At 51.3% G+C, this 24,683-nt stretch overlaps 1 protein-coding gene across 1 annotated transcript in view; it reads right to left on the bottom strand.

Annotated features, from left to right (window-relative positions):
- CHCHD6 (coiled-coil-helix-coiled-coil-helix domain containing 6) overlaps positions 1–24,683 on the bottom strand; it is a 231,928-nt gene that overhangs the window by 19,546 nt on the left and 187,699 nt on the right. Inside the window, exon 6 of the mRNA XM_029918640.1 lies at positions 22,327–22,397. Within this exon, the coding sequence (XP_029774500.1) occupies positions 22,327–22,397 (71 nt within the window). The remainder of the gene's footprint in view (positions 1–22,326; positions 22,398–24,683) is intronic.

Below are 24,683 nucleotides of genomic sequence, written 5' to 3'. Positions count from 1 at the left end.
ATCCGACTCATCAGCTCTGTCACCTTGGGTGAGCCCATTCACTTCAAGGACTCTCAATTTTATTGTCTTCAGAAGAGGGGTAATAAATGAAATAATACATTCAAAGTGCCTCACGGGTTGCCTGGACCACAGGAAGGGTCTGATACATACAAGTGCCCCCCACCTGCCATCTTCTGCTGTGCACAGAGATACTTACAGCGGTCCCAAAGAGCAAGAGGAGCAAAAGGAAGAATGAGACAATAGGGATGGTGGAGGACAGCGAGGATCAGAATAGCTCCCTGACAGCGGGAGGGGTGGGGGGGGGGGTCATGAGTGCCTCCCCCTTGTGGCATGCTCATAGAGCTCTCGGGGGAGACCTCCCGCGTGGGGACCGGAGGGGCTGATGCAGGCAGTCCTAAGGGAAGCAGGGCCTCAGGAGCCCGTGGACAACCCAGCAGGGCCAACCCTTCCTTCTGTGCCAGCTCTGGTTACCAAGTGTCAGGGCCCCAGGCAGTAGGATTTTCCTGCCAAAGCACTGGGGTGTCTTGGGTACTGGGATTTTATCTGTTATGAGAGGCATTTCATTTAGAAACCTTATTGGCATGGGTCTTTTAATGTCGCTGATGGCACAAAAAACCTTGCAGCCTAGAAGTCTGAGCTGGATGCTGGATTCTAACCGAGTCGGCAGCAGTAATGAATCAGATGAACTACCACTGATTGAACCCTCATTATGTGCCAGGCCCTGTCTCCACATTATACACATGCTCTCATGTGACCTAAATGCCAGCTCACTGGGTTGTTCTCTCACCCCCATTTTACAGCTGAGGAAACATGTGGGGAGACCGCCTGACTCGTCCAGTGTCCGTGCTGCATGCAGAGCTGGGACTGGAACGAGGGGGCCCTGCTTTCAGGCTGGTGCCTGGACTCCCCTCCCTATAGCACTGGCCTGAAGAGGGCCATTTTGCTAATCAGCTTCCTCACCCCCAGGCTGATGGGCACAGCTAATGGCCCATTGCCAATTCTCCTAGATGGAAATGGATTCTGTTGTGGCCTGCACTTTTACAAATCGGGAGCATGACGGTACGGTGACCCGGGTGAGAGGAGGTGCTTCTCTGGGTTTCTGGGGTCATGACTTGCTGTGGGCTGTCTGAGCAGCAAGATCATCTGCAACCTGCGTCTTCTCTATAGCCTGGGACTCCCTCATCTTCTCAGTCATGGGACTCAGAGAGAGGACAGACACTCTTAGGATTCTGGGTGCCACTGTAACCTGGGCCCAGGCACAAGAGCTATTGCAATTCCAGCTTCCCTAGCAAGAGACTGAAAAAAGTCCCTGCAATAGCATCTCCTGATGTGTCCCCCTCTCTTTTTAGCTTATACGCCTCATCTTCTGCCCACAGTTGTAACCTGAGGAGGCAAAGCATACAGAGCCACCCAACTTGCTCTGTGACAAACTGTGACAAGAGACCTTGGTTCACAACACAGCCCAGGTACTGATGTAGAGCAAGGGAGAGCCTACAGCTGTGTCCTGAGCACCCGCTCAGGGTGTAATGCAGTAATTCAACCTTCACACCAATGAGGGCCCTGAGCTAAAGCAGACAGAGCAGCTCGCTTGAGGTCACCCAGATCACACTCCGAAGCCCATGCAGCTCCTGAGACAGAACTATAAGGTGGCATCTTCCCCTACCCCCTCAAGGACAAGCCCGAGGCGCACAGGGCCTCAGGGCTGCACCACACCTAGCCCACCTCTCACCCACACCTGCGACCACGTGGTGCTGTCCAGCCCTCTCCTTTGTGGTGCTTAGAAGCTCAGTGTCTCGAATTCTGCAAGCAGATTGAATTCAGGGCCAGCTTAGACCCTGCTGTACCTCAGCCAATAAAATGGAGGGCTGTGTGGTATGGGAGAAATCCCAGGGGAACGGAGCCAGAAGACTTAAGTTGGTCCCTAATCAACTAACTGGTTTCTGAACTTGGCAAAGGCACTTAATTTCACTTATGTCTCCCTCGTGTTTGAGGGCATTTGGCAAGAACGGGGCATTTGGCAAGAACACTGCTTTCACAGTTCTCGATCTGCATGACCTGGAGCAAATGCCTCAGTTTATAGAACTGTCAGGGTAAACTGTAACAGGCTGAAACCCACCCATACCATGCTGTCTCGTGTTTGAAGGCGGGGGCGCTGCATGTGGAAGCACAGGGCCAGTGTGCAGTGAGCTGGGCACATGCAAAGTGGTACCAAGGACACTAAGAAGGGAGGGAGGCGGACAAGTGGTGGGGAAAGAGAGAGACCAAAAGTGATGTGACAGAAACCGAATGTGGACCATATATGGGGCTTAAAATCTTCCAGTAGCCATACTGAAAAAGTGAAAAGAAACAGGTAAAATCAATTTAAGTTCTTTTTGATTTAACCAAATACTATTATGTGAACATGTAAGCAGCATGATGAGATACCTCATGTTCCTCTCTTTTTGAACGAAGTCTTTGAAATTCAATACACTGGCCACATGTGGTGAACACGCTCACATAGTGTTGACGGCAATGCTGGGGGCCTGGTTTTGTGCCAAGCTCAGTCTGGGCATTCTATATACATCACCTCCTAGTCTTCTCCCCCTCTGGCTTGCAAGGATAGCACCACCACCCCTCCACCCAGATGAGGAAATGGGAGATTCAGGTCAGGTGAAGCACTTGTCCCAGGACCTAGGGCCAGGGAGTCACAGCGGGAGGATCTGCACCCTCTTTGCCTGGCTGCAGGGCTGGCCAGGAACCCTCTGGGGGCTCTGCAACCAGAGGAGATGGAAGAGGCTGATGCAGGATGTGGGAGCCACACAGCCCTAGCGAGGTTCCCAGGTGCAGGCAGCCATTTGGTTTGGGAGTGTCTTGGGTGAACCACTTTCTACAGGTCAAGGGTACAGATACCTGGACAGGAGTGGCCGAGGCCTTCCATCTCTGCAGACTCCTGGGCCACAAATCAGCAACTTCCTGCCATATCAGCACCAAGCAAAGGCAGGCGCTCGGCTTGCCCCACCCATGGCTCTTCCCTTTTTGGAATCGCATGTTGTGGCTGGCATTTTACCTCCTAAACAATTCAGCATAATCCATGTTAGAGATTTGCTCTGCCGTATAATCACCTTTTCATAATTTTCTCTAATTCCTCAAGATGCATTTCTACTTTGGAACAAATAAATGCAGCTTCACCTCTTGTTTTTGCCGCATGGGAAGTGTCATAAATTTTACATCTATGACTAGCTGCAAGCTTTGTATTATGAACATCCTATTTTTCCCTTTATAGCTTCACACAGACTTTTGGCCTTTGCTTTAATAGGCACTTAGACTGAGCTGTACATGATTTTGAGCTGATGTAGCAAGAATCTGTACGGTAACAAAACCTGAATGTGAGACACTTTAGTGACAACTGTTACCGCCCTGTGCTGTCCCACCATGGCAACAGGTCCACGCTGCACTCTTGTGCCTCGCCCATGTGCTGCTTTCCCCATCTCTGGAACATCAGCCTCAGACTTTGAGACTGGTCATCCTGTGAGCCTGGGATCGCAGACTAGTCAGGGTGAGCCTAGGACTTAAGACCTAGTCAATGAGTGAGCCTGGGACTCGAAGACAAGTCATCAAGTAAGGGACCAAAGAACTAGTCATCGTGCAAACCTAAGACTTAAGGACTAGTCATCCTGTGAGCTAGGGACTCATGGGCTAGTGGGCTAGTCACTGTGTGAGCCCAAGACCCATAGACCCGTCAGGGTTTGAGCTGAGGACATGAGGACTAGTCACTGTGCAGGTCTGGGACTCAAGGACAAGTCACCGTGAGGCTGGGGTAGGTCAGGTAAGGCTGCATACTCTGGGAGCGTTCCTAGTTCAAGATCACCCAAGTGGTCAAGATGGATAGACTATGCGGCCTTAAGGCCTACCCTCTGGAGGGAGGAAGGCTCTCAAAAGCCAGGAGAGGCACAGAGGAGGGGATGCTGCACCTGAGACAAGTGACCCCTTCTATTTCAGGTCGACACTGCCATCTTGCTTGCCAGAACCCAAAGGTAGGGTGTGAAGTCTGCTGAGGGCACTGGTAGAGTATCCTGCACGACACAAGGCAGAGCAGGTGACTGGCAGTCATATGCAAGTCCCACAGCTACAAAGCAGGATACGTGCTCTTTCCAAAACGCTCCACAAATCCGACTAGGTGCATCTTGAAAACCTGGAACTGTGTTTCGTAAAAACTGCTTTGTCATCTAAGACTGACGTGACCACCTTTTCAGTCCTTTTATTGAAACAATCTCTGTTTTGAATCCATATTTAGACATGCAAACCTATTTCAGGTAGGAATTAATTTACATGCCCCAAGGAGATTGTGTGAAAGATAAAGGAGGGGAGAGCAACGTTAGAGTGGCTCCCCAGCTCTGACTCCCAGCAGAGCCTGATGGCATGCATCGTGACAGTGACACTGTGCGCGGAGCGGTGCCAGCACTGTCAGGGCTAATGACCCCAGAGGCGACTGCTATTAGCCAATTCACTAATTAGGGGCCTGTTTGTAGAGCTAATGGGAAGGGTAATCATTTGTTAGCTTAAGTAAAACTCCCGGGCATTCCTGACAACTGTCATCATGGAAAAGTCTGGAAGGCAATTCATCTATCCCTGTGAAATGCAAAGAAAGCATCTAGAAAGCCAGAGTCATCTGACAACACAAAAGTGAACATACCCTCCTTAAGCAATGTGCTGGTAGGAATTTCCTACGTTGGTTCCTAATAGATCCTTTTTAGCAGCAAATAAATATGTGTATGTACAGACTCAGGCACATTTCCACATTTGCATTCCAGCGGTCTGATTTCTGTGGGTTCACTCCAATTTCCCTCATGCTTTGAGCGTAGAAAACCAGCCACCGCTAATGCCATTGACAGGAGGACAGCTCTGGAATTCCAACACAGAATGTAGCAATCTGGCTGAGGATGAGTGAGTATAGGAGGGAGAGAGTGAGCGTGTAACTGTGTATAAGGTATGTGTGTGTTTAAGCATGTACGTGTATGACTGTTATGTGCGTGTATGTTCGCATGTGCACGGGTGGGCATGTGTGTGAGTGTGTGTGTCAGCATGTAGGCGAGCAGGAGTGTGTGATTGTGTTAGCATGTGAGTGTGTGTGAGTGCATGTGTTAGCATGTAGGTGAGTGAGCATGTGTGTGTTAGCATGTGAGTGTGTGAGTGCATGTGTTAGCATGCATGTGAATGAGCATGTGTTCAAGTGTGTGTTAGCATGTATATGAATGAGTTTGAGCATGTTTGTGTGTGTGTGTGTGGACATACCTGAGTTAATGTGTCAGCATGGATGTGAGCAGGTGTGAGTGTATGCGAGTGTGTTAGCATGTGAGTGTGTGGGCACATGAGTGTGTCAGCATGTATGTGAGCAAGTGTTTGAGTATGAGTGTGGTCGCATGTATGTATGTGACTGTGTGTAGCATGTGTGGAAGTGTGCATGAGTGTGTGTTAGCATGTATGTGAGCGTGCGTATGTGTAGGAAGAGGGCGTATTTTGATGTTATGGTCACTTTTACTTGGCTTATGTGTTAAAGATCAATAGAACAGCTAAGTTTTCTAAAAAGAAGACTTTTTCGCTTTTAAAAAGCATGGATATTATTATTCTTGGGAGTATTTTAGGGACAGACTAAACCAGTGTCTAAGATTTAAGGAATTTTTAGCTTACAAATGTGGGGCCTGGAAGAATGGACCTTTCTCAACTGCTATCACTGTGAGGAGAAAATGGACTCGGCCTCCCCAAGCTCCCTGGCACTTTGCCCTGGTCCTGCTGGGCACAGGGCGTAGCCCCCCAAACTCAACCAGAGAGGCCAAGAAGTGATGGCTCCTACAGCAGGCACACGGCAGGAGGCTGCACCTGGCTGGGGGCGGGGGAGCGTGTGTGGCATAAATTCTGGAGAGGCTGTAGAGGTGGTGGGTCCCCCTACGTCCTGCCACCAATGAGGATCTGAGGCCCGGACAGGGAGGCAGCTCCTCGCAACATGGGTGCACCCACTAGATAGCACAGGTGTGAACCCGGCCTCCTGCAGGCGTCCCGGCACTCGGCAGTCACCTGGGTGCTGAGCTCCTTTCAGAGGTGGTGGGAGATGACTCTTCAAACAGGGGGACCCAGGCTCCCCAGAGGGCAGGAGCCCCATACTGTGGCTGCTGAGTTAGTGCCCAGATGAGCAGCTCGTCATGGCCAAAGTGGCTCTGTGTGTCTTCCTGCCCCAAGTTTCCAGGTCTGTGTGAGTCCATCTGCGGCTGCCTGGTGCCACCTGGCCACAGGGCGTGCGGGCTGCCCTGCAGCTCCGGCACAGCGGCACGAGGCCCTGTGCCCACCCAAAGAGCCCATGCCAACCCCGCGGACCTCAGAGTGCTGTGCTCCCTCCCATAGGGCCGCTGGTCCCTACAGGCTCTCCTTACTCAGGCCTGACCCTGCGGAGGGGTCTGGGCAGGGGGAGGACTCCTGGCTTTAAGAGAAGGGCCGCTGAAGCAATTCAGAAGCGGGGATGGATTTACTGGCGTTCCCTGGGGCTCTTCTGGAGAAGGGATTAATTTGTTGGCAGCGGTACATTCACTTTGGCAGCAGGTCTCAACTGCAGGCCTCGTACCAATCATAGGGATGCTTGTTTAAGATTCAGATTCCATGGCCCCCAGTGGCATCCCACAGGCTCTGAGGCACATGACACATGGCCAGCTACAGCCTCCGATGATGGCTCATCAGCGCAGCAGACCTGCAGAGTACCATGTCCCCAGGGCTACGGATGGGCTCTGCAGACAGAAGGGCCCAGTGAAGACCCTCAAGCAGCCCCCTGCTCTGGACCACATCACAGAGCTCCTTACAGCCTCTGTCACCCCGAGCTCTGGGTTGCTGCAGGAAAAGACCAATGCACCCAGGCTCTGGGCAGGAAGGCTGGGCCCTGAATCCCGGCCCTACTACTTCCTCACTCAACACCCTCAGGCATGTTAGCCAGGTTGGGCCCATTTCCTCATCACACAAACAGGGCAAGAGCATCTCCCTGAGCCCGGAGGTGGCAGTGCTCTTGGAGACCGAGAGAATCCCATCCTTGCTGAGGTGGTGTCTGTCCCAGCCCCACCTTCCCAGTGCGGATAAGCCCAGGGGCTGGGAAGCCAATGTTGACCAGATTCTCTTTCTTCTGGTCTTTAGCTTGGAATGAACTGCAGAGAATGGGAGCTCTGAGGGACCTGGAGGCAGGAGGTTGGGGATAGCTGGGATGCAACCATAAGAAGAACAGAGAGTATCGGGCATGTCTACCCGAAATGTTCTGGGGAGATGGACAGAGGAGGCCTTCTGACCAAAGTTCACCTGCTCCACAGGCTCAGGGCAGTGCCAGAGTGGCCCTGAGGTGCATCTGTCCCTGTGACCCCCTAAAAGAACCCCAACAATGAGTAGACTTCCATGCACCAGCCTAACCACCCAAGACCAGAGCAGAGCTGACACGAGACCAGGGGGTAAGCTCTGAAAAACCAAGCCAACTCTAAGTGGGCCCTGAGGATCTGGGGGTGGGCCCAAGATGGAAAGAAAAGGCACATTTAGAATCTTCACTTCCATATGCAAAACCTCAAACTGGTTTAAGCACAAAGGGCATTTGCTGCTTCTAGGAAATAAGAAATCCCAGGGGGACTTCACCGGCAGAAGGCTTTTCCCTGGGAAGGGGCAGATAGGGGACCCAGTACAGCAGGGGTGAGGACAGGTAGATCTACATGTTTTTCTGTGTCCTGCTCCATGGAGACCTGCCCCATGCAGCAAGAATGGAGGCTGCTGCCCAGGGCCTGGCGGTGACAAGTCTGGGCAGAGGAGACCAACCAGGCGGCAGGAGAGGGTACAGTGAGGGGCAGGACCAGATGGGTAGAGGTATGCTATGGGTTGAGTTTTGTCTTGCTTCCAAAGGAGACGGAGTTGTGGAGGACAACGACATAGAAAAAAGGAGCAGGGACAGACAGAGTTTGCTTCTTTAGTCTTCACAACAGCCCTGTGGGCTCTCTGGATGCTTGCCCCTCTTATAGAGGAGAGGACAACGCCTTACAGAGACTACGGGCGAAGCTTCAACCAACAAGTGAGAATCATGATCAGGATTTAACTCAAGCTTCTCTGCTTCAAAGCCCCCTTTCTTATTCCCTACCGCCTCCCAGGATACACAACAGATCCTAGCCAAAAAGTACAGAGTCTTCCAGGCGGGAAGGTGACTGGCAAGGGCCAAGTTCCTCTCCATGCCTGCACCAAGAGAGCCTGAGGTCTGGGCCACCAGGCTGCCACGGTGACCTCTACAGAATCCTGAAGAATGAGGGGCACTGCAACACTAGAAATGAATAGTCTTCCATTTCATGGTTTTCAAAACAGGCTCACTCCATAAAATGGAGGTGAGCCCAGAGAAGATTCTAGAACAGCTGGTTCAGAGCACTTAGAAAATGGCGAGGTGATCCGCAGGAACAGACAAGGCAGTCCAAAAGTTTTCATCTCATACTCTCTCCTCTGGCCTGTAACAGGGATCCTAGCTGGGACACCGGGGCCATACAGCTAGCCCCAGCCTCCATCCACATGGCTCAGTCTGGTGGTAAAGGAGGAATAATGTGGGCTGGATCCCAGGAACTATGTTAGGAACTGGTAGAGTTCCTGGACCAACACGGGCAAGGTCAGCCTTGAAGGAGGTCTCTATTGGCACTGTGTTTTGACCCGTGCACAACTTAACATTTTCATCAGTGACTTAACCAAAGAGAAGACGACTTAGCAAGTTTACAGAAGACAGAGTTAGACTGGATGATAAATACATCAGATGGCAGAATTCATCCGTCCAAATAAGCAGTGTATAGGCTAGCCTAAATCTACCCCAAATGAAGTTTATTCAGGATAAACAGGAGGTCTTAAGCCAAGTCCAGAGCACTTAGTGACCGTGCATGGACAGGAGTTTGCCTGAAGCTTCGTATGAATGGTCAGTGAGGTCCAGCTAACAGGGCAGTGGATGATCAAATTAATATGGTGCAACAGCCCAGCAAGTGTATCATGGGCAGAGCCTAGTTTCTAGACAAGGACGGTGAGGGCAGCACTGTATTTGGGATCTGGCTCTGGCTCTCGGGTCTGCTGCTAACAGGGAGCACAGGGAAGTGGGGACGGAGACTGGAAGCCAGGCAAGAGCCTTTTTGGGTGTTTTCTGGAATTAAGCATTAGTGCTAGAAGGTAGAGCTGAAGGAGTAGTGGAAGTGGAGGGGGACGTGAAAGTTCCCTTTCAATATCTGTAGGGCTGGCATGCTCTAGAAAGTCCCAGGGGGCAGACCCAAGAGGCTCTCCAGACACAGAACTTCTCTAACAGTCAGGCCCATGACAGATGAACCGAAAGCTTAGTAAGGACAAGTGCTGGGACCAGGGCACATTCCCCAGAGGCAGCAGAGCTCCTGGGCAAGCACCCCGGGAAGGAGCGCCTGTATCTAGGCTTGGATTATATGACCCTGAGGGCTGTGGGTCCATGGATGCCACCAGGCAGATTGACTCGGAACCTCATCTCATCTGTGTGGGGTGGGGGTGGGGGGTGTGACAGAGGGAGTGATGTTTGGAACACTTTAGAGAGGCCCTCGGAGTCATGGCCCAGGGCAGACACCCCCAACTTCCCAGAGGGACTGGATGTTACAGAGAAGACTTGGAATCATGGGTCTCAGCTCCCTTGGATCTGACTATACCAGAAACAGAAGGCCATTTTTGTACAATAGAACCAGCAATCAATGGCCACAGGTCAAGTTAGGTCTCTCGGGGGCCACTCCAGCCTGGCCCTATAGCATTGGGGTGAGCATTAGTAAAGGCCAGCCACACCACATACACCATTTCTCTGAATGTGAACCCTCCAAGGAGGGCCCTCCTGCTGGTGTGGACGGACGGAGACCCCCACCGTCAGAGCCTGCATCACCCCTGCCAGACTTTCTTCCCATGGCCCCGCAGACTGTCAGGTTCTTGAAACCTAACCACCTGAGACACCAGCCTCCACTAAACTTTGAAGTCTGTTAAAATAGGTATGCTTTTATAGGGTGCTGCAGGGGAAATAAATCCTTCTGGAACATTCCAGAGACCAGCCTCGTCCAGCCTCTACCGTGGTGGGTCCTGCTGGCAGCCTCCTCTGCAGCCCAGAGCTCTTGTGGCTTGCTGAATGAGGGGCAATGTGGCTGACAGCGACCAGATCTCAGGGGAATTCTTAACTTCTGCTACCATGTCACTACTTGACAATTTCCTGACCCCGTGCCAGGGCTCCCTCCTTGGGAGGAACGAGAGCAAGGTGGGTGCCATCCTGCCCAGGCCCATCCTCAAGTGAGACAGAAAGGCCCTGCTTCTGATGAGGCGGCTCCTTCTGAGGCAGAAATGGCCCTGAAGAAACCCAAACAAAAGCCTTCTCTTAAGAATGGGAACAGGGAGACAACAATATTAGGAAAAAGAAGTCTAATGACAAGAATACTAAGCCCTAATCTCTTTACCGACTTAAAAACATACACACACACACACACACACACACACACACACACACACACACACAAAACGATTCCTCTACTGTAATAACATTTAATCCCCAGAAGCTAATCTAAATGTAACAGTCCGAGGAAAACAAAAGTGGCACAAAGGAAAAGAGCCCAGCCAGGCCCTGGGGATGGCGGGCTTTATTCCCAAGGCGAGTCTGCTAATAGAGCTGGGAATGGAATGCCATTTTTGTCTTTGTTGAGGGGAGAGGATTAACAAACTGTCGGCTCTAAGTCCAGTTTCCTGAGTCATGGATCTCTGAGCAGTAAGAGAGCACCGAGCAGAGGCCTGCTGCCCCTCGAGGCTGCCCTTCCCCTGGGGCCGAGGCTACTGTTCAGAGCTGGTCAAGTGGGGTTGGCCGGGGAACTGGCTCTGGAAGCTTCAAACCCAACAGGACCATTGCTGACTGTCCCCCCTATATTTCTTGGACAGGCTCCCCTGCCCCTCTCTGCTCTGGTGCAGGGGTATCTAGGGAGCCCCTCCCCTGCCTGCAGCCCTGGAGAGAGTGAGCAAACCCTCCCCCGCCCCCAGGGGCCCATGCTCCTGCCGCAATGGCCAGGAGCCTCCCTGCCTGGCAATCAGAGTCCCCCAGGGATCATCCATGCCCGCGCCCATGCCTGGGATCTGTGTGGCCCCTGGCTGTTGCTCACTGTTGCCCTCTGTCCAGACGTCCCAGGTACCTGGGTCACATCACCCCTTTACCCTCCTCACAGTGCTCCCTAGAACCACCTGACTTCACGGCCAACTGTGCGGCCGTCTCGCCACCCTGAGCAAGGGAGGCCCTCCTTCAGCTCTTGGCGGCACCCTGGACGTGCCTGCACGGGGCCCTCAGCACCTGTCTGCTGGGCAGTGAGTCATCCTGGCTAGTGGTGCTGCCTCGCCTTCCTAAGTGGGCTTCCTGCCTCCTACCTCAACACCATTACTGTTTCATCTCCCAGACGCTGGCTGCCAGTTATCTTTCTGAAACACAAATTCGATCATATCAATTCCCTGCTTAAAAGCTTTTTTATGGCTTGCCACTGCCTGTAGGGCGAATTCCAAATTCTTTACACACGGAAGGCCCTTTACATCCGGACCACCCATCCTTCCAGCCGCATCCGAGCCTCGAGCCTCATCCCCGCCTCCTCAGTATCTGCTTCTCTCCCCTGACCAATGCCCTACCTTCCTCTAGTACCCTGCAGGGAAGGGACTCGCTCAGGGTGCGCTCACATGGGCCCTTGACTGCAGAGCACAAACGTGAGTTCAGCTCTGAAGCCCCACAGCGCTCCCGCTCCCGCAGGATTAACTGCTCCTGGCTGCCATGTTCCTGTCCCGCTGTAACTGTGCCTTCCGCTCACTCAGTATACACCGAGGGCTCAAGTACTGCACCCGGGGTTACAAAGAGTTAGAATAAACAAGGTTCCTGCCCATAAAAAGTGCATAGTCCAGTGAAACGCAATGCTTGAACACAGAAGTGTCCAACAATGCTCCCAGGGGTGCCCCAGGAGATGTCCCAGCGGCCCCCAGGTTCCACAGGGCCCATCAGAGACGCAGCTAACCAATCCTGGGTGGGCAGGTGGCAAGCAGGGGGTACATCTGTGCTCTCAGCGGAGGCGAAGACCACGTCTCATCTACTACGCACACATCGTAGCCAGCACAAGCCTGAGCAGCAGCCCCAGATCACACCACCTAATCCTCTCTCTAAAGAGAAGCGACTATAAACATTTTCATAACCAGAGGTTATGGGCAAGTATAATTAGGCCCTCCCCAGTTTCCTTCCATGCATGGTGGCCCACAAATCAGAATCAGAGCAGGGGTTACGGAATGAGTCACTAGAAGTGGGGGTGGCCGCCCTGTCCTAAGGGGTAGAGAGCAAACCACTAGGAAACTCCCCCTGGGAGAAACTGGCAGTCAGCCAGTGAGGGGAGGTTGAGACAGAACGCTGATGCAGAGGAAGTGACCCTTCTGTTATCTGTGAACAGCCAGGGAAGAGGGCTGGGACATACCACATTCTGGGTAGACAGCAATACTTGCTTTTCCTTAAACATCTCCAGAGGAAGATAAAGGCTGCATGGCTTCCTTCCCTCAATCATTTTGTTATAATCACTCAGTGCAAGTCAGGAAGTCCTTCCCTAGATCTAACCTAAATTTTCAAGCTGTAGTTCAAGGCTCTAGACCTGGCACCAGTCAGTGTCTCCTTCCCAGAGGAATACAGGTGCGTCCTCTGGCCAGGCATCTCCCTCCCTGCCCTTCCCCTTCTCTGCCTGGCCCATAAGCACTGTGGCCTCTGCCCTCCGGGGCCTCCACCCTCTGGAGCCTCCCTAGGCATCTCTGCTGCAGGCCATTCCTCACCAGTGCCCAGGGCTCCAGGGTTTATGTGACACAGAGAATGCACAGCTGATTTCCTAGGTTCCCTTCACTTGGTACCATTTCCACTTTGGAAATGGAAACTTGGCTACGCCTGCCAGCAAAAAACTATGCTGCCTTCTTCAGGAGTCCCCTTTTGTCACCTCCCTGCTAACCAGTGGGAAGGCATGTCAGCCCAAACTGGGCTAGCAGCACTGGAAGGACCCCACATGAGCGGCTGAGCCCCCATGAAGGCAGCGGAGGGGGCCCAGAAGGGAACAAGCCCGCCTGCCACTGGACCCTTGGCCTTCCAGAAGCGGGGCTTCTGACCCCAGGGTCCCGGCACATTCTGGCTCCACCCAGCATTGTAGCTCAACTACACCTCACTTGTCACAGATTTTTTAACAAGCCACAGCTAAAGGACATTTAAAACCACAGATCTGGTCCAACAGCCTCGGTCTTTAATGGAAGGGAAGTTCAAGAAAAGGGTACCAGGCAAGTTAGAGGCCAAGCCCTGATCAGAAGACAACATACACATATACGCGCGCGCGCACACACACACACACACACACGCATGCACTCACACATGTGCACGCCCACACACTCATTCGCATACACTCACTCACACATATATGTCCCCTCCCGTATACTCACACATGTATACACACACACACACACACACACACACACACACGTGCACACATGCAAAGGGACACCCAGGAACCCAGCTCCAGGGCCAGCTCTTGTCTCTGTGTGTGGTCCTATCAGCTGTCAGCTTGGGATCTGGTTCCCACCTGTCCTGGGAACCTCCCTCTCCTTTGGCTCAAATTGTCATCGATTCTTCTCTTGAAATAGCTCTATATTCTTATTGATTTTTAATGACACAAGTTGTACATAAGTGTGTGTGTTTGTCCCCATTGGCCCCTCTCATAATACGCCCTTGCACTACCCAAGAGTCACTGCTGTTTTCTGTTTGGAGTGTGTTCTCTCAGACTTTCTTCTCTACACCTGCCTCAGCTGCATGCCCCTGCAGAGCAGGGGGAGTGCTGGCGTGCGTGTGTCACGTGCACACACGCACAGGAGACACAGCCTGCATTTTCAGCCACCGAGCCTCCCAAGCACCCCTGTGCTAGTGCACACGGTGCCGGCTCGTCCCTTAACCACCACCTGCTCTCCCAGTCACAAAGGTCATGCTTGTCCACTGCTCTGTTCACAGGCTGCGAGGCTGCTCCTAGTCTGTCACTTCGGGGACCGGGGCCCACACGAACCCTGCCCGGGGCTGCCTGTGCATACACACAAGGGTTTCTGTGGGGCATGTCCCCCAAAGGAGAGCCGGGGGGGGGGTCCCAGCGTCTCCCCTCCTTTGTGGTTCCAGACCCAGGTAGCCACTGAATCGCTCTATGAGCCGAGGGACTATACCCCCTTTGGCTGCTGCACTCCGGTCTCTCTCACTAAAATATGAGTGTCTATATAGTAATACCTACTGTTTATTGAGCGCTTATTATGTGCTTAACAAATTGCCTCATGATGCCCTCAAAATGACCTTCAGCAGCCAGGGACATATATCTCAGAGCAGTGACGTCATTTGATGCAGGCCACACACCCGGCAGCATGGCTGGCAATGCACCCACCTGTGTGACCACAAGCCCTGCCCTAGGCAGGCCTCCCACACCTCCACGCCACCACCGGGCCCGGCAGCACATGGCAGAAGCCTCCACAGAGAAGGTGCTTAGACAGCCAACTACTTGATTTAAATCCCAGCCCCGAAGTCTATGCCGTGGGCATCAGCTCTTCCTCCCACCCAACACATGCTTGGTGAGCGTCTGTCACAGCTTAGTCCTGGGCTGAGCACTGGGGATGCGGAGAAAAGTACGATTCTGAATGGACCTCCAGGGAAGACACACAGACGCTGAAGTTGGATTTTGAAAAGCAAGCATCATTTGTGAAGAGAAAAGGGGCACATTCTAAACAGAAAATTGGATCTCTAATAATAACTCCACAGATTCTGGCCTGATGAAATCAGGAACCCAGCAGTCTCAGACTGGGAAACTCAGTCTTCTGAAGTCACCTGGTCCAAGGGTGGCAAAGAAGTTCACCCTGAATGCCAGTCTGGAAGAGGGGATGCCAGCGGCTAGAACTCCTGAATTTGAGGAGTCTGGAGAGCACATCCGGAAGCCTGGTGATGTCTGCCAGGGCCAAGGATGGGGCACAGGCAAGATGCCAACCTCTTCCTCTCCCAGATGAAGCCATCTGAAGCCACTGAGGCTCTCCAGCGGTGGTCCACACACTTCCAGAAGGCTAAGGCATTGGCCTGAGGGAGTACCACCCCTGTTGAGGCGTTTACTCTGCTGGCATCTTTCTCTTGCTACAATAGAGGCACAGCTCTGTGTGACATTGGTATGGGAGTAAATGCCTGCAAAGAGGGGGGGCAGGAGGAAGAGAGGGAGGGACACACACACACACACACACACACACACACACACACACACACACGGGAATTTACAGCACCAGCCCTGGGGGAAGTCAGTGAATCAGCTAATCAGCAAGCAGCTAATCCCCTTGTCATGCAAATTCCTGAGGAGGCAGTACCTTGGTAGAGTAGAAAAGAGCTAGACTCATAGGGGCCTGCATTTAAATCCCGCTCTGCCCCCCTGGCTGTGTGTCCTAGAGTACTTCCGTACAGATGCCAGTTCGTGGACAAACAGGCACCACAATTCCCTGCTTTACTGACTAGCACACTGAGCCTGAGAGGTCAGCTGACTCAGTTTCCAGACCTGCAGCATGGGACACAATGGTGTCTGCCGTAAGAACTTGTGAAGGGGAGACCCCGGGGCTGTGTAAGTGCCTAGCAGAGCAGCTGCATGCAGCTTTCTAAAGAAATGTACTAACTGAATTTTGATCTGTTAAATGAACTACTAGATGGGCTGTAATGCCTTAACCTCTCAAATGGCCAGTTTAAACCACACACGTAGGTAAAGTTCTGAATAGAAAATGCTCCTTTTAAAAAGTCACATAAGGTAAGAGAAGTGAGAGAGAGAGAGACAGCTTTTGAAATCAGCCTAATGTGTACATTATTGGGATGAACTGAGATAAAATGCTATCTTATCTGGGGTTGAAATAAGTAACTGTTGTTTTAATAGGTAATCGATCTGTCATTAGCTCACTAAATAGAGCACCTGAGGATGTACTGGCTCAGGTGAGACCCTCCCCCACCCTTCCCAGCGGCTTAGCCCCAGCAAGTCCCCAGGTCCCCACGCCCATGCCCATGTTAACTCTCCGGGTCAAAGTCTGCAGCACAATGACTCCGTTTCAGGAAACAGTTAATAACCTTCTTCCTTCAACTCAATTGTTCGGACTCTTTGAGAGGTGGCTCTCTGTGAGGCCAAGGGGGGGACCATCCAAGTTTCCTGACGGGAAGCAGTCGAGACAGACTCTGAACGAATCCCGCGGGAAGAGCAGTGAAGGTGTTCATAAAAAATAGATGTGACACAATAAATGCAGGATGTCCCCTGGGGTCTTAATCTCTTCCTTCAGAAAATCTGAGCAGTTCTGCCTGCTGTGCTGTTGTGAGGTAGAGGGGTGCGTGTGTGTGTGTGTTGTGTGTGCACGCATGCGTGTGTGCATGTGTGTGTGTGTGCGCGCATGCGTGTGTGCATGTGTGTGTGTGTGCGCGCATGCAAACACACTTTCCATATTTACTTCTACCCCAACAATAGCATTCTTCCAAACCAGGAGTCCCTGGACTGTGAATACTGGCCTCACCAACAACATTCCTCTTTCGGCTTGAGTTTTCCCATTGACCCTCTGACAGGCATCTTCTGAGGCGTACGACAGGCTTAGCAGGCCTCAGGGAAGTCTGTCAGGCCCGAGGAGAGTTGGGAGGGCCACCCACGCCATCGGTGTCTCATGCTGCTAACTGGGGTTGGATTGACTTTGCTTTATTACTCTTTCCTCGAGCTCGCATGGTCACTGGCAAACGAATCATCCCTCAAAAGTTAAGTCAGGACTTCTGCTCCCATCTACAGTGAAGTGGCTTGGAGAAGAGCTACACTCAACTCTGAGAAAGAAATTTTAAAAGTTGAAATTAAAAAAAAAATCCATTAAGATATGCCTGAGTGGCTCAGTCAGTTGAGCATTCAACACTTGATTTTGGCTCAGGTCAGAATACTGGGGTTGTGAGATTGAGCCCCGTGTCAGGCTCTACACTGAGCATGGAGCCTGCTTAAAATTCTCACTCTCCCCCACCCCACCCCGCCTCTTTCTCTCTGCCCCTCTCCCCTACTCACACACACTCTCCAAAATTTAAAAAAAATCCGTTTAAGGCACCTAAGGAGTAAGACAAAGAAAGCCTTGAGGGCCAAGATTATTGAAGGGAAGGGAATTGTAGAGAGGTACGTGCTCATTCTTGGAGCCACTTGTCCCCACCGAGTTTTTGGCAATTTGTGGTGCAGGAAGAGAGGCTGAAAGTTGGGCAAACAGCTTCAGCTAAAGTGCAGAGAAGCCAGCTTCTGGCAATCTCATAGGACTGGAGACAGACAACATTCCCTTGGAGTTCAATGCTGCCAAGGCAGCTAGGTGTTGAGGGACCAGTGAAGGGAGCTAAAATACAGTGAACCAACACTCAGGGATTTTCCTCTTTTAAGGCATTTGTCACATTCTTGAGCTACTCAAGGCAAGAGGCTAAGGAGCAAAGTAAAAGCTACTAAAAGGCAAAATGGAATTTTTAGAAGTTTCACAGAGCTGAGGAAGCAAAAATGGGGGCTTAGAGCTCACCAACAGAGGAGGTGCACTGGAGCCCTAGAAAGACATGCCCTAGAAAGAAGGGTAAGTCAGGAGTAGCCTGAGCTTCACCAAAACTGCAGAAAGCCTCCAGTCAGCCCAGTCCCTCAGGTGGCCGCCAGGGAACAGGGCAGAGCCCTCGGGGGGAGGCGGGGGGAAGGGGCGGGGGACAGCAAACTCCAGAGCCTCCATGGTCTCGTCACAATGCCTGGCATTCAGTCAAGAATTACCAGGCACACAAATAGGACCAAGAGGTTAAAAAAAAAAAAAAGACAATAGAAACAGACCCTCAGATGACTTCAAAATAACTACATCTAATAGGTTCAAGAAAACAGATGGCAAAACCCAGAATCTGATCAGAGACTGGGAATCCAAAAAAAAAAAAAAAAAATCTAATTGAACTTCTAGAATCGAAAAAATGCAATAATTGAAATTCACAATTCAAGAAATAGGTGTAAGAAAGACTTGACACATTAAAAAGATCAGTGGAGTGACAGGTCAACAGAAAAAACTCAGGTGACAACTGGAAACGTTTTTTAAAAAATGATGAAAAGCAGAAAAAAAAGGCACAGGGACAAGCCTGTTACAGTAATACATGTAACTTAAATACCAGAAAGGAGGAAAGATAAAACAGAGCAGAGTTTTATTTGAAGAGATGATGGCTGGGAAATTTCTAAAACAAAAGAATATCAACCCCCAACACATGAACCCCAAGCAGGAAAAAAAGCAAGAAAATTGACTCCTGGGGCACGATAGTCAAATTGCTAAAAAGCTAAAGACAGAGAAAAGCTAAAAATCGGAGGAAAAAATGTAATTACCAAAAAGGGATGATAAGAGTATCAATAGCTGACTTCTCCAGGAAAAAACAGGTATCCAATCAGAATGTAAAGATATCTTGAAGGAACTCAAAGAAAGGATTTCCACATTCTTTAAAATATATTTCCAATTAAAAATAGAGAATTTATAATCAGCCAAACTACACAAAAAGAAACACTATAGAAGTTCTTTAGTTAGAAGGAACAGGATCTCAGAAAGAAACCATAAATCCATAAATCAGTAATGATACAGAAAATCTGAACATGACTGCCTAACTTAACCTGACAAACACAGACCACTATAGCCATTGGGAGAATACACATTCTATTTAAATGTACACAAAGGGCTTCCCAAAACAGATCATATCCATGGTCATAAAGGAAGATCCAAAAATTTTAGAGGATTTACAGTATGTTCTTTGCCCACAGAATTAAACAGAAACTCAATTATTAAGAAAAAAACTAGAGGGGCACCTGGCTGGCTCAGTTGGTATAGCATACGACTCTTGATTTCGGAGTCACGAGTTTGAGCCCCAGTTGGGGGTAGAGACGTAATAAATACAAGTGTTTTTGGAAAAAAGTAACTAGAAAATTACCAAACATTTGAAAATTAAGCAATACCTTTTGAAATAACCCATGAGTTGAAGAAGAAATTAGAATAAAAATTAGAAAATTTTTGAACAAAATTCTAAGGAAAATGCAATATATCAGAACCTTAGGGTGTAACTAACGCTGTGTTTATAGAGAGGTCAATGCCTCAAATGAATATATTAGGAAAGAAAGAAAGCTGAGCCCGTGCTTCACTGTGTTCAGGCTACAAGTGAAAGACTCAACAGGGTTACAAAGTCCTGTGTGGTCCGGCCTCTGCTGACTTCTTAGAGCTTTGTCCTAGTCTGTCTCTTTTCATCATCCCTCTCTAGTCACACTGGCCCTTTAATTCCTTGAATATGCTAAATTACTTCCTGCTGCTGGCCCTTTGCACAGGACAAACCTGTTTGAAGTGCTCTTTACCCCCTTACTTTCTCTGGCCACGCCCCCTCGTACTGCAGGAGTCAGTTTAAAAGTCACTTCCTCTGAAAAGACTTCCCAAAATATGAAGTCTGCGTTAGGGTCCTCAGACACATGCTTTTTAATTCAAACATTTTCTTTCATGGCTCATTACTAGAATCAATCATTGTTTGGGCAATTGCTTTTTGTGCATTAATTTAACAATATTGTCTGTCATTCCCCAAATGCTCTAAGCTCCTTGCTGACAGAAACCAAAGCTGTCTTGTTTATTGTTTGATCACCAGTGCCTGGCATGGTACTTGGGAAACAGTAGGCACTCTATACATGTATGTTAAGCGAAGACATGGACATCTAATTAGCCACCTAAGTAACCATTCAGTTTACTCCAAGTTGTTCAAAGATGCTCACTGTCTTGGAAGAGAACTATCACTGCTGTCGGCAGTTGGCATTTATTTCTGTGGCATTTACGATGCAATTTACAATCATTTGCTAATCCAAGAAATCTCCCAATCAAGGATTCTGTCCTCTAGCCTAATGTTTAAATAAAATAATTTTTAACTCTACACTGCTTCCTGTTTACTCTGGGAAAAGAAAAAAAATTTTTTTAGTAAACTCAATGTATTTATGAAATCTGTGCCACGCGATACCAAGCTAGGTGCTGCGAGTGATTCAGAGGACTGTCATTATTAGCAACAGTCACACTGCCACTGCCACCGCCACCAAATGCTGCCATCGGAGGCATATTTCCTATGTGCTATCTCATGCAAAGCATTGGAGGGGGTCTCGTCTCTACTGTGCATGTGAGGAAATCATGCCCAAGGTCATGGGACTGGCCAGGAAGAGGCAGGGCAAGGGCAGGGTCCAGGTCTGCTGGACTCTCAAGCCTAAGCAGCCTCTCAGCCCCATCCCAACACCCATCTCACATTCCTACGGGGCCCCCGAGGGACAGAGAAGAGCAGCGGCTCTGGAGCAATCTAAGCTTCGCTCAACCCCAACCTGGAGTGGAATCATAGGCCAGAGAAGGGACTTAGGCCCCCTCTTCAGCCTCACTTCTTCCTCTGTGGGATTCCAGCAATAGTGAATGAGAGTTGGAGTTGAAGTGCCTTGCAGGGTGCCTACCATTTAGTATTGTGCTTAGTAAGTAGTGATTTTCAGGGGATGTTGTAAATCTTTGAAAAAACCTTTCACATTGCTTGGATTAAGACAATACTTGCAAAGAAGCACAAGGATGAAAAAGGATCTGACAGCCCAGTCAATGCACCGATGCAGGGCACCAGGGGCCCAGGAGGCCCCACTCAGGATGGTAGGCCACACGGCGGGTGACAGAACGGTGTGGTCCCTGACAGTAAAGTTGTCTGGCTTCTCCCCAGAGTGTCCTCCCTTGGCAGGCTGTTCAAGGATGGAGGGATGGAGGTGGGGGGGGCGTGCAGTCCAGCATCACTGCCCCATAGGCAGGCCCAGGGGGTGGGCCCGGGCAAAGGGCTACACTGTGGTTTTGCCCATTTCCGCCATCACATTACTGGGGTGGCTTTCACCCCATAGCCTCTGGGGTGTGACTGCTTCCCAACCTCTCCCTCTTACTAATCACGATTCTGAATATTTCTCTGTCCTGGGATGAGCCAACCAGGTGCATGTCTGAGAGGGTGGCTGGAACATTCCATTCCTAGAGGTCTGGGAGGCTCATGGCACTTGCTTACACCCAGAACCCCCTGTGGGATCCCAATGGGCAGATGCAAGACCTTTCTGGTCTCTACCTGTCTACTGGAAAGTTCTTTCTCTGAATCCCCTATTACTGCTTTAGGACTTGATGTCCCAAGATAACTGTATGTTCTTCCCCAGAGCTACTCTGTGGTCACCTCCAGCCACTATGTCCCCTGACTTCAGATGTCCATGCAGCTCTAGCACTATGTCCCCTAGCTTTGGGGATGCCATGCTCTACCCTAGATCTGTACCGAGTCCATCTGTCCCCACTGTCCCTTCCTGGTTCCTTGCACACTTTGTGTCAGGAGCTGTATTTTTAAGTGCTTGACACCTCCCTGTCACCCAGACCTCCCTCTGATGATTCCTTCTTGTGGCACCATACCACATCCCTCGCCACGCTGCACTGTGACTGGTTTGCCCCAGGAACACACTGATTTAAGCCTGGGAGGGAAAGGCCCTTCCTTGAGGGAGGAGGAGGGAGTTGGCTGGTCCCTAGAGACCACATTCACACAGAGGACCCATAGCTCCAGGCCTGGCTCGCCCTTCCCCAGCAGCCCTCCTGTGGCCTCACCCTGAAGCAGGGAGCACATGTAATGGACACACATGGCACACGCCTCCCACTCCTCAATGTTCTGGCTCTGAGGCCTCCCTCACAGCGCAGGAGCACAACAGATGGGGACAGGACGCTGGCGCTCAGCACCGTTCGACCTGAGCCAGCCAGCAGTGTCCCCAAGCCCCAGTCCTTCTAGGAATGAAAAGGGGGCCACCCTAAGCATGTTAGCATGCAAGACGGGCACAGCTGGGGACCAGGTGCATGGAGGCACTTTGAGGGAACAGGCTGGTCTGAAAACCACCTCCACAAATGGGGGGCGGGCAGCAACACCCCTTCCCTGATTTCCTTGAGAGGCCGATGGCCATTCTATGGCGCAGCCCGCAGTCCTCAGTGTCTGAAACAAGTCTGCCAATTCGCCGCAGCCCCATGCCCATTGCCAGGGGGCCAGGGAGGAGCCAAGTAGTCACCTGGCCAATCACAGATGATCGGTGATTGCCTCCTAGCCAGGAGAGTGACCGAGGAGCACACGGCTGTCCACATTATTATCGAGATGTGAAACCAGGCAGGCAGTGGCCGGTTCCAAGCCCCATGGTGGTGATGCCTACAAATACAGGCTAAGTTTACAAAAAATAATAAACCAAGTCTTACTTTATGGTGTCCTCCATTTTTGAAGCTGCCTCGTGGAACTGCTGTGAAGACTGTTTATATATCTCAGCATTCTACAAAGAGAAAAACAGAACTGATTACCAAAGACTGAAATTTCCCTCTGGCTCCCTCATGGGAGAGACAGCACTAAAAATCGACAGATGCTAACTTTGGGACCAGCATCAAAGCAGATTGGTGACTGATCCACGGCTTGGGTCTGGCTCCCATCACAGCAGGCAAACCACGGCCACAGAACTCCAGAGTAGCAAAGCTTCTGTAAGGACCAGTGGATGCTCTGGCTTGGGAGTCGGCAAGCCATTGCCGGTGAGCAAGCCTGGCCTGCTACCTGATTCGGCAAGTAAAGCTTTATCAGAACACAGCCACACTCCTGATCTGTGTGTACATCATCAGTGGCTGCTTTCGTGGTATGGCAACAGAGTTGAGCAGCTGAAATAGTGACCAGAGGGGCTGCGGAGCCTAAAATATCCACTATCTTTAATGAAAAAGTTTACTGAGATTTGTTCTGGTCCAACCCGTTTCATAGGCGGGCTCTGCTGCCTAGAGGCGAAGTGACTGCACACAGCCACACGGCAAGTGGCGGTGCCAGGGCTGGGGCTCCAGTGCCTGACAGCCCATGGGGCGTGGGCTCTGCTGCCCACCGTGGCCGCCATGCTCCCTGGCCTGGTGGCGGTCTGCCCAGGGCAGAGTGGTTCCCAAGGTTTGCCCTCCATCCTTCCTGAGATTGCGTAGGAAGCGTGCACACGCAGAAGCAGACCGGTGTAGAGACCAGTCCAGGCTTGCGATATGACAAAGCTGGGCGGAAGCCCCGAGGCCACCACAGCATGACTCTGGGTGAGTCATTCCCATGTCTTTATGTCTCAGAGGCTCAGAACCCAGCGCACCCCACTTGTTTCTAGAAGAGGCTGCCGCAAATGTGCATGCTAGCCCTACTGGCCGCCACACTCATGGTGAAGCACCTTGAGGCTCACAGTGAACACTTTTTGCAGCAGATGGTCTTGAGGGTGACACTCCAGGAGGCAGCCCATGAGGCGCTGGCAGTCAGATGTCCGCAGTGAGGGTGAGAAGACAGCATGGAGGCCATGAGATGCCTGCCTACTGTCTACAGGCCTGGGTCAGCCAGACTTTTCACAGGCCCTGCATCCGAGGGCTGGTTATCCCCATCACACAGATGGGTAAACCAAAGCTTCTGGCTCCGGTGCCTCCCAAAGGCATGGGTCAGTCCTTACCAGAAGCTCAAGAGGCAGGTCAAAGGACCCTGAAGTCACAGAGCCATGCTCCTGCACGGGACTGTCTGACCCCGAGCCTGGCTCTCCCCACTCCACCATGCACAGAGATAGCCTGGCCCCAAAGGAACCAGTTGCTCCTTAGACAAAACGGAAAAGACAATAGGTGCTCAGACCAGAGCAATGCAAGGGATGTGCCCTACCCCCAAGGCACCCTGTCATCCATCTGTAGAGAAGGTAACCAAGGCAGGGGTGGAAAGCACCTCTCCTAGGAACCTACAGAGTACTGAAAACAGAGTTTGGGTGGGAACCTCGCCATCACACCCATCCTGGTACCTGCCCCTGGGAAGAGCCAAGGGGGACGGACCACGGGCACATGTGCCCCTGAGGGAATGCCTGGGCCCACATCAGAAGGAACCTAGGTATGGGCTGTACTGGGGTGAGCCCAGTGCTGGGCGGTTCACCTCCAGCTGCTATGTGAGCCTAGGCAGGTGCTCAGCCCTGAACTAAGGAGGTGCCTGTGCTTCTCTCCAGTGGCCCTGAGGCATAGCCAATGAGAAACGTGAATGCTCCCAGCACACAACAGGCCGGGCACACACAGGGGCTCTCCTGCCCCACCTCCCAGTCTGTGGGTCTGTGCTGACTCTGAGCTGCCCCATGTTTTCTCTCTGGAGCCCTGATGTTCTAGCCAAGAGATAATGATTTTGCCTCAACTGGTCTGACGTTCACCCACTGTGGGCTGTCCTAGGTGTGGGGGTAAGGACACGAATGGGAATCATTGCAAGGCCTCGCGTCCTGCTCCACGCAGATGCTCTTCTGTGGTGCCCTTTATGGGGATCGTTGATATTCAGTGTGAACCTTCCATTCACAGGCCTCACAGAAGACCACATGGCCGGTAGGACCACATTTTAATCTTCGCTTTGACACATGCTGTGTTCTTTGGGTGAATCACTCACTTCCCAGTGGTAAGACAGGGTTCCCACTCCATCACAGGGAGCTGGGATGTGCTGGGCTCACAGTGCCTACTCTGTCCACTGTAGCCACTGTCATAGTGCCATTGAACTTTCTAAGCCACACAGGCCTTATGAAGCTCTCCTTTTGCTCTGGCTGGTTCTC

The sequence above is a fragment of the Suricata suricatta genome, chromosome 12 (genome assembly GCF_006229205.1).
Source record: "Suricata suricatta isolate VVHF042 chromosome 12, meerkat_22Aug2017_6uvM2_HiC, whole genome shotgun sequence".
NCBI classification, from domain to species: Eukaryota; Metazoa; Chordata; class Mammalia; order Carnivora; family Herpestidae; genus Suricata; species Suricata suricatta.
This window is presented reverse-complemented; position numbering and strand designations above follow the sequence as displayed.